General features: G+C 37.5%; 1 protein-coding gene across 1 annotated transcript; it reads right to left on the minus strand.

The window, feature by feature from the left end:
- Positions 1-6,329: 6,329 nt before the first annotated feature.
- On the minus strand, positions 6,330-8,065 carry foxl2a (forkhead box L2a). Its single transcript, XM_077722807.1, has one exon. The coding sequence runs from the start codon at positions 7,849-7,851 to the stop codon at positions 6,934-6,936; it is 918 nt and encodes a 305-aa protein (XP_077578933.1). The 5' UTR covers positions 7,852-8,065; the 3' UTR covers positions 6,330-6,933.
- Between the last annotated feature and the right edge of the window lie 5,842 nt (positions 8,066-13,907).

The raw sequence follows: 13,907 nt of genomic DNA on the forward strand, positions 1-13,907 counted from the left end.
GTTTCCTTGTAATCAAACCGTTAGTGACCGTCATAGGGCGAATGGTCTCAAAAATTGTCTGTCAATATTATACTTTGCTGCCTCCTGGTGATGTTTTATCCTTCTCACACAACTGCGTTCTCACTAAGTCTGGGGCGACCAATCTTTTTTTTATACTCCAAACAAAAAATAAAAAAGTGCAAGGGCTGACTTCCAACACCCCCACGACCCTCGTGAGGATAAGCAGTTCTTTTTTTTTGACTTGAGCGTTTGAAGATCCACAATTAAGGAAATTTGGTTAAATGAATAAAGAACGCAATCATTTATTATTGTTTTCCACATTATTGTTTTTTAATGCCAAAATCTGCTAGTTTTCAAATAGTTTTTGATATATAAGTTTCTTTTAGGGCCAGTGTTTTCCTAAACCAAGGACAAAGTTGATCTATCAGTAGTGTCTTCTTTTGGCTACTAGAGGGCAGTATTGGCCAGTAAAAGATGTCAAACTATTTCAGACACTTTTAAAACTCGCACATTTAGGGTTTATTTTAAGGTGTCAGTGTGTTAGGTTAAACTGATCCATAATATTCATTTCTGGGTAATTGTACTAAACACACCTGCAGCACATTGAACATAGAGAATTGAATCATGCTGATACCAACAATGAGACAATGTAGTCAAAAATCTCATGTGGTGAGTGTTTTGAAAAAGCGGGGCTCAAGATCAACCCCATAACCTTTTGAATACCCCCCAAAAAAGCATTTGTTCAAAGGGAGTCACCAAAAGTCATCCAGTCATTGCTTGGCTTTTCCTTATTTGATCTAAATGTCTCGGAACCATTGATCCAAACACACTATGCAATCCCATCACACATGATAAGCGTGTAATGAGAAGCACATTAAACCTGAAGGTTAACCTGGGCAAATACCTTACTTTGCTTAATTGTCTCATAGGATTTGCCAATCGGTGTGTAATTGCTGTCAGGAAATATGTCTGAAATTGGATATCGCTTGGGCAAAACAAAATGAATTTATGTAAAGAAAATGTCACCAAAAACCCCAATAAAGTAAAGCAGCGAACAAGTTACACACAAAGAGCCAAAATTTGAAACTGTGACAGTCAAAGAGCCACACCTAATGTCAGAAGTAGCAAAAAAAATCCAATCTTCTAAATTTTATTTCAAAATATAATGTATTATTTGTTTTTAATGGGCCCTGATGGATTTAATTATACTTTTAGAGAGAATACAAATAAGAGTAATACTAAACAAGGCAAAGAGCCATAATATATATATAAAATATGATCAGAAGCAAAGAGCCACATACATTTTGGTCGGGAGCCACATGCGGCTTGAGAGCCAACTCTGAACTAAAGCATGAGCGCTAAGTGTAGTAGATAGAAAATAGGACTAAGTGTTTTTCCTGTTAGGAATTTGCAACTGAAGACTAGATTGTGGTTATGCAACCAGTCTCTGTCCTTGTTTCATTGACCGTGAACTTGCACCACTTCAGCTTAGAAGAACAAAATGACAAACAGGTGTCTTTTCTTATCCCCATAGGAATGTGGCTTCATCCTTGATTAATTGTAATGTTAACAGGAGAGCGGTTCTCCTAATAGCTTCTTGTTGCGGAAGTTTTTAGGGGGGGCGGTTGAGAGGAAAGAGTTTTAAAAATAGACTCAATGTAAGATGGGAAAACACAAGGCATTTAAATCCCAACAAAGCAATTTGCAGCTCATAATCAAGAGAGTGGAAGCATTTTATCTCATTTCCCTTCACTGTATGAAGATGCCATGCTCCAATTCATGTACAAGGTGGTAAATATTAAACAGCACAGTAATGCTTGGAGGTGAAAAGACATTTAAAAATGTGTATGGTGAGCCAAAAATGATGTTTTGCACAGTTAATTATCTCCCTCACAAACACCCACCCGCACACATATATACTCACATACATCGAACTAAAAAGGAACCAACTTTCATATATTTCACCTTTTTTTATCACAAAGACAAATGTTTTCTTCTTTCTGCTAATTTTGAGTGGTAGATAAATCTAATAATGTTATAGTTATAATGTTACATAGTAAAATGTCATTGTGAACACATGATTGCAAATGATCAAATTATATTATCATAGCTGAAAACTTTTTATGTGCAATTCTTATATACTAGATCTCTATACTGCGATGTATTGGTGTTTGTGAGAGCAGTATATGCAATAATAAAACAATATACTTCCGATTTATAAACTTTGAAGTAAATATAAACACACATTGGGATTATTTTGGCATTGGATGTGTCTATTGTCTTAGTGTCTTGTCATGAGGATACCAACCAGCAGGAATGTAAAAATATAGAGATAGGAAGTAGTGAAGCAGAATTCTCGTACAAGTAAAACTTCTGCAGCGCCAAGAAGAAAAAGAAATGGAAAGAAACGCTCGTGCAGATTGAAACAATTGCCGGATTTTCTTCGAATCAAATTGGAGAACATTTTCCTGTTTGAAGCAAGTGTATAGCAAACAGTGGTGACCTCCTCCTCCCTATACACTCTCCTTTTTCAATAGCTTTGACATGATGTTGAGTTGCTCTTCATTCTTAGACAGGAGAGAAGGAACGCAGCTATTCTATTGTGTGTGAGAAATGTGCAACCTGTGTGTGACTTGACTGGCTGGGTGGCATGGCATGTGCACCGTGGAGCATGCAAAGATGTCACAAGCGGAACGAGTGCAGGTATAATAAGTGTGCGCGCATAGTAGGCGAAAGGAAACACGAAGGGCCCAATGCGTTGCTCCTACAGCGACCTGACCTCGTTTGTCGTCTTGATTATAATCTGTCATCTGTTAGCGCACAACAAAGGATACAATCACGGTTATTCATGTGCCCCCAGCGGAAAATACGCATGCAAACAAACCACACTGCTAATTTTGGGAGACAGGAACAAATGATGTGAGTGGATTATTTGTTTTCTAAGCATTTTTATATACATGTATATATTGTATAATATCAAAATGTATATATATCTTTTGCTAAAGTACAATATTTGCACTGTACAGTGTTAGGGAGTCAGTTGAGAAGCACATATATTATGATGCAGAGTTTTTTAACATTGCAATGTATTTGTTTGGTTTTATTCAGACTGATCGTCTTGTTCAATGTTCTTTCAAAAGAACATGTTTGTTTCTTCCGGGTAATGTTCAATTTAAAAGGTGAATTAGAAACAACAAAGCCACTGAACGCATCAAGCTGCACAACATGCAAACCAAGGTTGTTGCATAAGTGATGTGATGCTTTTTAAAAAGTTTACATGTTTGATTGTAAAGATGTTGACTCATAAAATAGTGATATTACTGCATAGCACAGTAGTTGAATATACAAATTGTATTTTCAGATAAACAACCTACAAAAATCAAGAGATTTAAATTTTCACCTTCAACACCGAAGTCAGCTGAATGAACCACTACACTATCAGTGACAACAAGTTCAATGTTTTAAACTATTTGTCGATTTAAAGACAATTAGTTTCCTACAAGAGGTCCTGTATTTTAATGTGATACATTTAAAGTGCATGCTAAAAAACTATGAGGATGATTTTTTGGGGTGTTGGTATATGTTCCCATAAGGTCGCAGCATGTTTTACAAATAACAATAAAAAGAGAAATAAACAAGAACATATGGTTTGCACTCAATTTCATTGTGTGCTCCTCTCGAATATGTAAGAATAAATCCAAAGCTTATTAGTGATTTTGGGGTCCAATAGGGATGTAAATCATCCTTGCAATGTTACTATTTTTCATTCACGTTTTCTTTATTTAAGAATGTTATGACAAATATATCTATATTTATAAGAAATGTATTCAAATGACCCAAAAAATAGTCATTTGCCCTTTAAATAGCTAATGTTTTGCATTTTGCAGCCTTTGTTTTAATTGTACATTGAAAGGAAAGGGATTTTTTTTCTTCCTCTAAATTTTAATCAAACATCTTGTAAGTTCAAATATTCATTTGCGTTTGTTGATCATTAATTAAGTTGATAAAGTAGTAATTATATAAGAAAAAAGCCATTACACATGTTTTTTGCAGGATCAAATCGAGGCCTGTGTCAACTTGGAGCCATGAACCTCGACTGCATGGCCTTATCTCCCCAAACCCCTGAGACATCCTGTATGCAGGCCCATTGTTTCAGACCTCCCGGGTGAACTGTCAACCCCTCTGTGAGCATGCACATGCACACCTGCCAAGTACCGGAGTTCACCCACACAGTCATTCTATATAAAAGTGGATTGTGCTTATTTCTCATACGTTTTCGACTGCAATAACTACTTAAATCTCACACAATTCTTTTGAAAACACATAAAAACACACTAATTATCATTGTGCAAAAATATGCACTGACAATCATGTGCTTTATTTGCCTGTAAATAGAAATAAAATAAAACAAAAGTAAAAATAATATATTTTGAAAAGCGTACCATGTATAATATCCATTTGAAAACTCAGATGCCCCACTCGGACTGAACAGTTTATGTACTTGCGCTTTGCACACGAGCGAAAAGTTTTAAACACTTGTATTTGTTGTTGTTAGAGGGGTGTTTGGAATACATTTGCCATTCAAACGGGTGCTTATCTCTTTCTTGTTTATAAAACATAAATTTGAGGAAGCAAAGAACGTACACATAACATGCTACTCTTGCACACATGGATGCCCAAGTGTTGCTTAGTTATATTTTCACAATATAATATTGTATACTAATAGGATGCGGTCTTTGCTTATAAGCAATGTGAATCCACTTGTAATTTAAAAGAGTGTAACCATAAAGAAATTACTGTTAATAATCACAGTAACTCTGCGTATACTTATAAGGAATTACCAATTTCCTAGTTAAAAACCCAGGTCACTATTAATCACATAGACTAAAATAACCAATTCACTCACTGAATTTAATAATCGTTCTAATATTAATAAAAAACAACAAAGATAATTCATGTTAAATGGGCTAAATAAAACGCAAGTACAAATGTATACGATGTGCTGTTTCCCCTTTCAAATACATTTTTGCTGCATGTTGCCAATTGTAATGTGACTTTCATATTTCATGGACATGTTTCTTTATTGATTGTTTTTTAAGTTTTAATTGATTCTTGCTTGTTAGAATAAAACGTCTAATCTGATTTCATTTTCACTTAATCTAAAGTTTTCCACTTTATTATTTCTATTCAATTTACTATTCGTTTATTAATGTACTTTCCCTTTGTGAAATGTTCACTTTAACTATAATATGCCTGGTAGAAGTCACACTATGACGTATCTAATTTAAATGGTAATACACGAAAAGAACCTAAAGACAAAACTGCAAACATAAGTCAGAGAGAACACTGTTATTTCTCTAGGCTCACCATAGATTTAATAAAGATTCCCATAAGAGCAGACACACGGGAGTCTGTGAGTGTGTGTATTTAAGTGTGTGCGTGTGTGTATTTGTCTTGATATTGCATTTTGGATGAAAAGTGTGTATGACAGTCGCAGGGAGAGAGTGAATATGAGTGTGTCTACGCCTCAGAATGAAAACACGACTGAGTTTCACTTTGAACATGGACGCCAAATTCATGTGATCCGAGAAGGGTCAGCCCATAATTTCATAAGAAAAATATAGACTACACCTATCTGCTTTCCAAGTCCCAAATAACGACCAAGTGTACTCGTTTGCATCTTGAATATAATCCAGTCAATAGTATTTATTCTGACGCACAACCATTCTTGTTATTGAAATATGATCGCAATATGATTTGATGATAATTCAATAATCAGTTCCATTTACTTTCTATTACAAAAAGCATTTAGATAAATTAATTTTGGTTTAGCATTATCTATCTCTTGTGATGTATGTTTTATTTTCAAGATCACTTTGTAATTGTGATGGTTGCTGCTAATTCCAAATTGAAAAAATGAATGAAAATAAATGCACGTTTCAAAATCTGACCGAATTTTAGGTGCTTGTTTTGTTTTAAAATGTAGTCATAGTTAGTTCACTCAATTTTTCCCGTAGATAAAGGAGGCACTTCTCGAGCAAAATTTTAAAAAAAATTCTAATTTACTTGTGTATATTTAACAGGTTGAAAATCTAAAACCACTATTAATTCAATTAAATCAATGTTAATCATTTTGATGTTATTATCTGAAATTACAGACAGGAAAACACTATTCATAAATAAAATACCAGATGAAATTATTTATGATCAGTTAATGTAAATTAAGGACTTATTTTTTGTGGACGATTTAAAAAAATACATTTTTCAGTCATCCATTAGATGGGGATTATGAATACTACTTAAAAGAGATTGCTTCATGACCACCGAAGTATTTTAGCAAATACAGGTTTATTAAGAAATTCACAAATCTAGAAAATATAGAAAAGTGCTAATCAAAATTAAGCATGGCCCCAAGATTTATGACACAATATACAAGTTCATTAAAAAAAGATGTAGGAGGGAAAATGGCCCTGGCCTATATTTCATGGTACTGGAAATTCATACATAGGGATGAACACAACACAAAACATGGAATACTCTTGAATTATTTAAGTGACGGGAAACCGATTTTAAACTGAAGATTTAGAACGAGAAAAGTCTGTCTCAGTCAAAATTTTGGAATCAGAAATGGATTCAACATATTTTTTTCTGTGCGTAAAATTGATAAAACACATTAAGGCAATTCCAGGCTTATTTCTTGATAGAAATACAAAATATTTCGACACACCAACGTCATACAGAGGCAGTCCAATTCTAAATGTTACTACATTTTTTAAACGCCCGGTGACCCCCACATACACCCACACTTCTCCACTGCATGGCTGCAACCCAAACATGCAGTTTCCCCCTCAAAAAACCCATAAAAATCGGAGTCAGGGGAAAGGACGACAAGACATCTCTTTGAAGAGTTCTGATCTGTACACGGGTCATATTTTAAATATCAATCCTTGTGTGTAAGGCCGAGTGTTTGCTCTCGTGTTCCCAGTATGAACAGTGCATCATGGACAGCTCCGCAGGCTGACGGGAGCAAGCGAACTGAAGCCCGGCTCCGTTACCGGACGACACCGGGGGTGGTGCGGCCGTGGCCGGGCTCAACTGCTGCGAGTGGTGGGGGTGTCCCGGGTGGTGATGGTGGCTCATGCCGTTGTAAGAGTTCACCATCGCCGGGATCGCCATACCCTGCACCCGCGAGTAAGGGTTGTACGAGGCGGGGGCGGACAGAGCCTTGACCGGGCTGACGTTCCCACCGGCCATCTGACAGGAAGTGTAGGACATCGGGGTAGGCGGTTGGCCCAGCGACCACGAGTTATTCATGAAGCTGGACTGCAGGTACTTAGGTGGGGAGAGGTAGCCGTAGCCGTCCCCTCCGAACAAAGATTTCCCGGGCTGGAAATGTGTAGGCGGCGGCCTGAATGGTCGCTTCATTCGGCGGCGTCTCCGGTAGTTCCCCTTCTCGAACATGTCCTCGCAAGCCGGGTCGAGAGTCCAGTAGTTGCCCTTCCTTTCTCCGCCACCCTCTCGGGGAACTTTGATGAAACACTCGTTGAGGCTCAGGTTATGCCGGATGCTGTTTTGCCAGCCCTTTTTGTTTTTCTCATAGAATGGAAACTTACTGATGATGTACTGGTAGATGCCGGACAGCGTCAGGCGCTTCTCGGAACTCTCCCGGATGGCCATTGCGATGAGCGCCACATAGGAATAAGGAGGTTTCTGGGTCGGATCCGACTTTTCAGCCACCTTTTCCTGCACCGGCTCCTCCTTGGTTCGTTCTTTCTCCTTGCTCGTGTTGCTATCGTGGATCATCAATGCCACCGCCGCCTCATCGTCCGTGCTTGGGTAAGCGGCCATCATTTTCCAGCGACTCAAAAGAGCAGCCAAAATAAGGCGCTCGTCTCCCGGTGCTTCCGTGGTGAGGAACCGAAGTGACACCAAATGATGCACGGGGAAGTCTTCCACTTGCGGCTCTGGAAGTGGCCGCACATGAGGACCTTCTTAGCTCCTTACCCCCCCTAACCACCAAATTGGTTTATGACCAAGGAGCAGCTAGTTGTGATATGATGTGACTCAATAAGCCCAACCCTTTCCTCGTTTTTTTTCTTCTTCTTCCACGCAGGGTGAGTTCGTGTACTCTTTTCTGCAGAACGACGTAGTGTCTCGTGATTTGTGCATTTGAAAGATCCGCCTCCAGTCTCACGGTCAATTGAATTGCTAATAACTTAATTCAACACTTAATTATGGAGTCATTTCAGCGAGGGTTCCTGCAGAAAAAAAAATACAATACAACAAAGATTGTGACGATTTTCTGTGAAATGCAATCATTATTATGTGCTCTTAACGTACTAAAATCATGGCCGTGGTCATTTTTTTATTTTATGCCTCCAACATATATATAGTACAAACATTTGTTGATGAATTGCTACAGAAATTGCATTGCAATTTTCAGTCATTTCGTGGTTGGATTGTAATAATTTAGTGAAAACATTTCTATTGTTCTGACAGAACACATGTATACCGGTTTTGCTGCTTTTATTTTCACTTGTAAAAGAGAATAAATTATATGCAGCATGAGAAGGAACCATTTTACACAGAACACAGCATTTATTAGAATAATAATACTACTAATAATAACAAGAACAATAAGTTATTGCTATTGTTATTTTTGGTCAATAATAATAATAATAACAAAAACTGCGGACATTTTCATAATACTCTGACAATAGAATTTGAATGACTTGTTATATTTGAAAACAGGGACTTTCACTGGGCCTTTTCCATTTTAAAGTGTTTGTAACATGCCAAAATTCATAAAAACGTTTCAGTAGAAATGGAAAATATTCTCATTAACATCACCATAAAAAACTTGAAAAGTATCATAACATATTACGAAACTAATATTTACATGTGTTGTTGCTGTATTCCCTCATTTCTTTAAATGTGTATTATCATAATAATAATAATATTTCTTTTCTGTAATATAGCCTATAATTACTAAAGCACTATTCTTTATACTACTATTCGTCCCCCAAAACAAACAAACCAAAAAGCAAACATTGAGCAAATATTCATATCATCAACACCACTAAAAGAATACACAAAAATGTGAGAATTAATACAGTCATTTCAAATTTAAGCAATAAATTAGAAAACGAATAAAACAAAATAGAGAAATAAATAAAGTAAAATGGCAAACCACAAGAACAATATTTAGCTCCTCATTTAAACACACATCCATGCAATCACTGTATTTGCACATCCTCATCTGCACGCGTCAGTCAAGCTATGAGAAGGAAAAGAAAGACTTAATTAGTTCACAATGAGAGGGAGTGCATGGAAATGTGTAGGCTAAATATCTCCACAGGCCACCCATGGGGGTCCCAACGGGGTCTGGTGGAGTGTATTTCCGTGCTGTGCATGGGACTGACTGGATGTGTGCAGGTGGAGCAGCATTGGCATGTGTGTCATCACCCTGCAGACAGTCTGCACTCTCCAACTTGGCTTGAGGGCAGCAGCTGACCTGCGATGGGGGCCAACCATCCCTCAACGCGCAATTAACGCCCATCGTAGGTTCCAAAACTTGCATTATGTCTTTATGCCTGCAGATCAAGATTTTAGCAGCCGTTTTTGAGACTGCACGGCCTTAAATAAGTGGCACATGAACCAAGTATTTAAATAAAATCAACCGATAACCCTTTATTTAATTCAATCCCAATACTTGCATTTAAAATTCATTCATTTACATACAGTTTCAGCATTAATGTTAAAGGTAATCTAAATGCACAAAAATTAAATTTGATAAATTACTCTGCGTCCTATACAATTAACATACAGTTGTTTTATCTTGCTTTCGACCGATAGTCAGATGTGATATACTGTAACTCCAACACAATAAGTGGTAGGGAAGATTTATGAATGAATATTGAGCATATTAAAATAAGAAGAGCATAGATGATTTCACAAGAGTAAGGATAGACTGTGGCAGATAATTTGTACCCCCCCCCCCCTCTCTCTCTCTCTCTCTCTCTCTCTCTCTCTCTCTCTCTCTCTCTCTCTCTCACACACACACACACACACACACACTCTCACGCTCACACACGCACGAACTGCGTCACCACAAATATAAACCAGCGTGTCAACAATGTGTAAACAAAACAAAGGACTTGTAATGTGAACTGTTTGAGGTGCGGAGGAATGTTAATTTGACATTAGCTTGTTATTTTTCTTTCTGGCACGGCCTTATAGGAGGCCAAATTAACAATGGGAGTCATTCAGAAGCCCTATTAATACCAATGTTAATGGATCATCAACTTAAATGCCTTTTATTTTAATATTGTCCTTTGTTGAACTCATTTAACAAAATACCCAATTAAACAGAAGCAAGTACTAAAGGTCAACAAACTAAATGTGTTTGATACTTTGCCAAATGCTTGAGATACAGAGATTTAAAAAAATTCAACCATAGCACGTTATATTAGGGCAAAGATAATAATTTAAAATACCATTTTTTTCAACAAACACAGATTCAGTGTTAAACTCCCTGGAAAACAACGCATAAAGGCATATTGCATGTGTCTGAGTCACAATTGCCTGGCATAGGTGTGGGCAGGTGCGGACTAGATTTCCGCTAGTAGCGGTATGATTGGAAGTGCGAATGGTTGTCAGTCTCTCTGTGTGCCCTACGGCTGACTGGCGACCAGTCTAGGGTGTAGTCTGTCTTTCCCCTGAAGTCGGCTGGAACAGGCTCTAACAATCCCTCAACCCTTATGAGCATATGCGGTATGGAAGATGAATGAATGAGTTGCAATTGCAGAAACCCAAAGTAGCAACCAATACACATCTTGACCTACTGGAATGACTGACTTACATCATAAATGAAAATAAGAAAAACAAAGCCACAGTATAAATATTTGCTCTAATGTGTACCTGACAAAGGACCAATTGTGTTTTCACCCTATCTTTCCTATAAGGCCATCATTGCAAGGGGCCATAATGTAATTTGAAAGAGTGGAATTCCTGTCCTCTTGCACTTCCTGCCCTTGCAGATCTGGGACTAGGATGTTTATCATAGCTCGTGCGGGTGGAATGTGGCGGACGGATCCGTCGGGTCAGGTCGGGACTGAGGAACAACCACCCGGGATGGAAAGAAATCATTGAGGCGGTGACCGCTCGCCTGCAAATAAATGATAATGAGGTTGCTGAACAATCGTGGCATCAAAAATTCCAACATAACTTATTACCTTGATGTCAAAGATCTTTTAATTAAGGAATAACTTGAGGATCTATGAGTTATACAGAAAATGTGTGCTTAACTATTCGGTACAGAATTTCGAAATTGCTGTGTATCAATTTCGAATGTGTTTTTAATGTGTATCACGCAAAACGGAAGGATGAATGAACGGCAAGATGAGGGAGGAATAAAAAGGGAGAAGGACCCTCAGCCCTCATGCAGTTTTTTCAACATGGATGTGGTCTCTCTCAAAAGAGAAGAAAGAGCAAATAAACAGTGACCACCAGGTTTCCTTCAGCTCCTCTACATCCCCTAACACAGATTAAGCGTTGGGGGATGGATGAGGGTGCCTGGCAACACATTGATTTAAAAAAAGCGATTTATAATGCTTGATGTTGGATAAAGTGAGGTAACCACATTGGTGTATATTAATGTACAGTATTCACATAATGCATATCTTATTTTCACCAACTGAGAGGATGCTCAGTGGATGGTGTGTAATGTCATCACAAAATTATACCAAAAGTTTTTATTTAGTTTGTTTGGAGGGTGTGGTTTAATTTTGGAGTTGCAGTTTCTTATTGGTAATGGAAAGAGAGGCAAGTGTAATGACAACACAGTCTAATGAAGATTTTGACAGTCTTCAATGCAGTTAATATTGATATGTAAAAACAATAAAACACTCAATAATTACTTTAATGATAAAGGTATAATATTAATTTAATCATGAGGTAATCTGGCCCTCAAATATAAGAAAAAACTGGTGTCCCTAACTTCTCTAAACACAGAAACCTGGAGCAAAACAAATCAGATTTGTGTGAGATCATAATCAGATTCACCCCAAAACATTAGGCAAATTCCCAATAGTCAGATCTTACTGTTTTTTGAATTTAGTTGTTACGATATATTCCGTGACAAATAGAGAAAGCACCATTCAGTATATACTAACGAAAAAAAGTCGCACTCACATGATGGTTGTGGTTGGGGCAGTGGGCTATATGCCCTAAAAATAATGTGAACGAATGGCCAGTAAATGACCCTCTATTGTTAAAAAAAACCCTACTCGCATCAAATTCAAAACAACTGCAGACAATTTAAAGCAGAAAAATCCAGAAAACTGTTTCCAATAATACATTCTATGCAAATACAAAATGCTCTGTCTGGCAATCATTTGCTTGCATGTGTGAGTGAAAGAAAATGATTAGTAGTTGGTAGTGGACCAATAGATAAGATGGTAGAAGAAGAGAGAGGGATTGGAGGAAAAGGTGAAAACAGAAGAGTCACATTGTATTCTTGCTAACCTCAGAGAGGGTTAAAGTACTACAGTCCCCTGCCAACAAGAGTTTCTTTGAGGTTTTCTTGAACTGCTGCCAATACTTAAATGATTCACAGGAGCAGATCGACTGTATGTGCGTACTGTACTTGTGTTCAAACCGATGTGAAGTCCGATTGTGTGTTCTTTTTTGTTTTGGCTGTTCTCAGTGCACATAACTCGTAGAAAAATGATGAGCAGAAGAAATATGGGAGAAAGAGGTGTGCAAAGTAGTAAACGTCCTAACTGAGGGTGTGCATATAAATATAATTTCACTAGAGACACAAACTGAGCCAATGTGCTCTCTTCACACTTCTTCAACCAAAGAACTGCTTTTCACCTTGGCAACTTAACAACCAACGGCCACAGCCACGTTCACGCTTCAAAATCCCCAAGTAACCTCATACACATTTCACATCCTGATCCCAGTTTGGGATTAGATTTCAAGCCAAATCAAAACAAGTCACTTCGTTAGAGGTAATTACACAGGTAGCCTACCTCGCTGGGAAAACAAACATGGTTGCCAGCTGACACTCTGAAGACAGATCAAAGCTGAGGACTGACAAGAAACAGGAGAACATTCAAACAGGGGCTTGTTAACCATTACACCAATACTTTCATTTTCTCTCACACACACAATACTCACACACACATGCACACCATAATTCTCACACGTCTTTTCAGTCTTCTTTAAATATTCAGATAACTGCAGTTTGTTGCTTCAGCACCACCACTATCCTTGTGAGGATAAACTGTACGGAAAATAAATTAATCTCCTTTAATTGATTTTTAAAAATTGTTGGCAGGGAAATTTATTCCACTCAATTTCAGAAATTCTTATCTGAAAACGTTCACTGAGAGACATTAAAACATGCAACATTTTTAGAACATTCATTTATGGGTACTTTATGTAATGCTTTGATAGACTCCCTTTGACAGATAGCTTACCTTTATTGTCCTATTTTTCTGTTAAATACCCTGCAAGTCCTCTGAAATGACTGTTATCAGGGTGACCAGGGCGGCCAACTGATCTGTGTTTAATATACCAGAGTGGAGTTAGAGTTAAGTGAATATGGTAACTGATGTTATCAGATCAGAACATGGAAAGACATGAACCTGAGACCAGTCATGTCTTTACTAAGCACCAGCTGCCCATTGATTACCATCAGTAATTTACCTTATATCACCCCGACACCCCAATAATGAAGAAAACAATTCACACAAACTTTATTACTTGACTCAGAATATTTCTACGTTTAAATGATGCCCGAACAAAAGATTTAGAGTTTGTCTCAAAATTCCTTGATTTCTTTGATTTACATGTCAAAAGACGATGTCAGCCAATGTTACAACTTCAAACAGGAACCAGAC

This window comes from Stigmatopora nigra, chromosome 8, assembly GCF_051989575.1.
Source record: "Stigmatopora nigra isolate UIUO_SnigA chromosome 8, RoL_Snig_1.1, whole genome shotgun sequence".
In the NCBI taxonomy this organism is placed as follows: Eukaryota; Metazoa; Chordata; class Actinopteri; order Syngnathiformes; family Syngnathidae; genus Stigmatopora; species Stigmatopora nigra.

Coding starts and splice junctions, on each gene's coding strand:
- foxl2a (XM_077722807.1), bottom strand. CDS start 7,851: ATGATGGCCGCTTACCCAAGCACGGACGATGAGGCGGCGGTGGCATTG.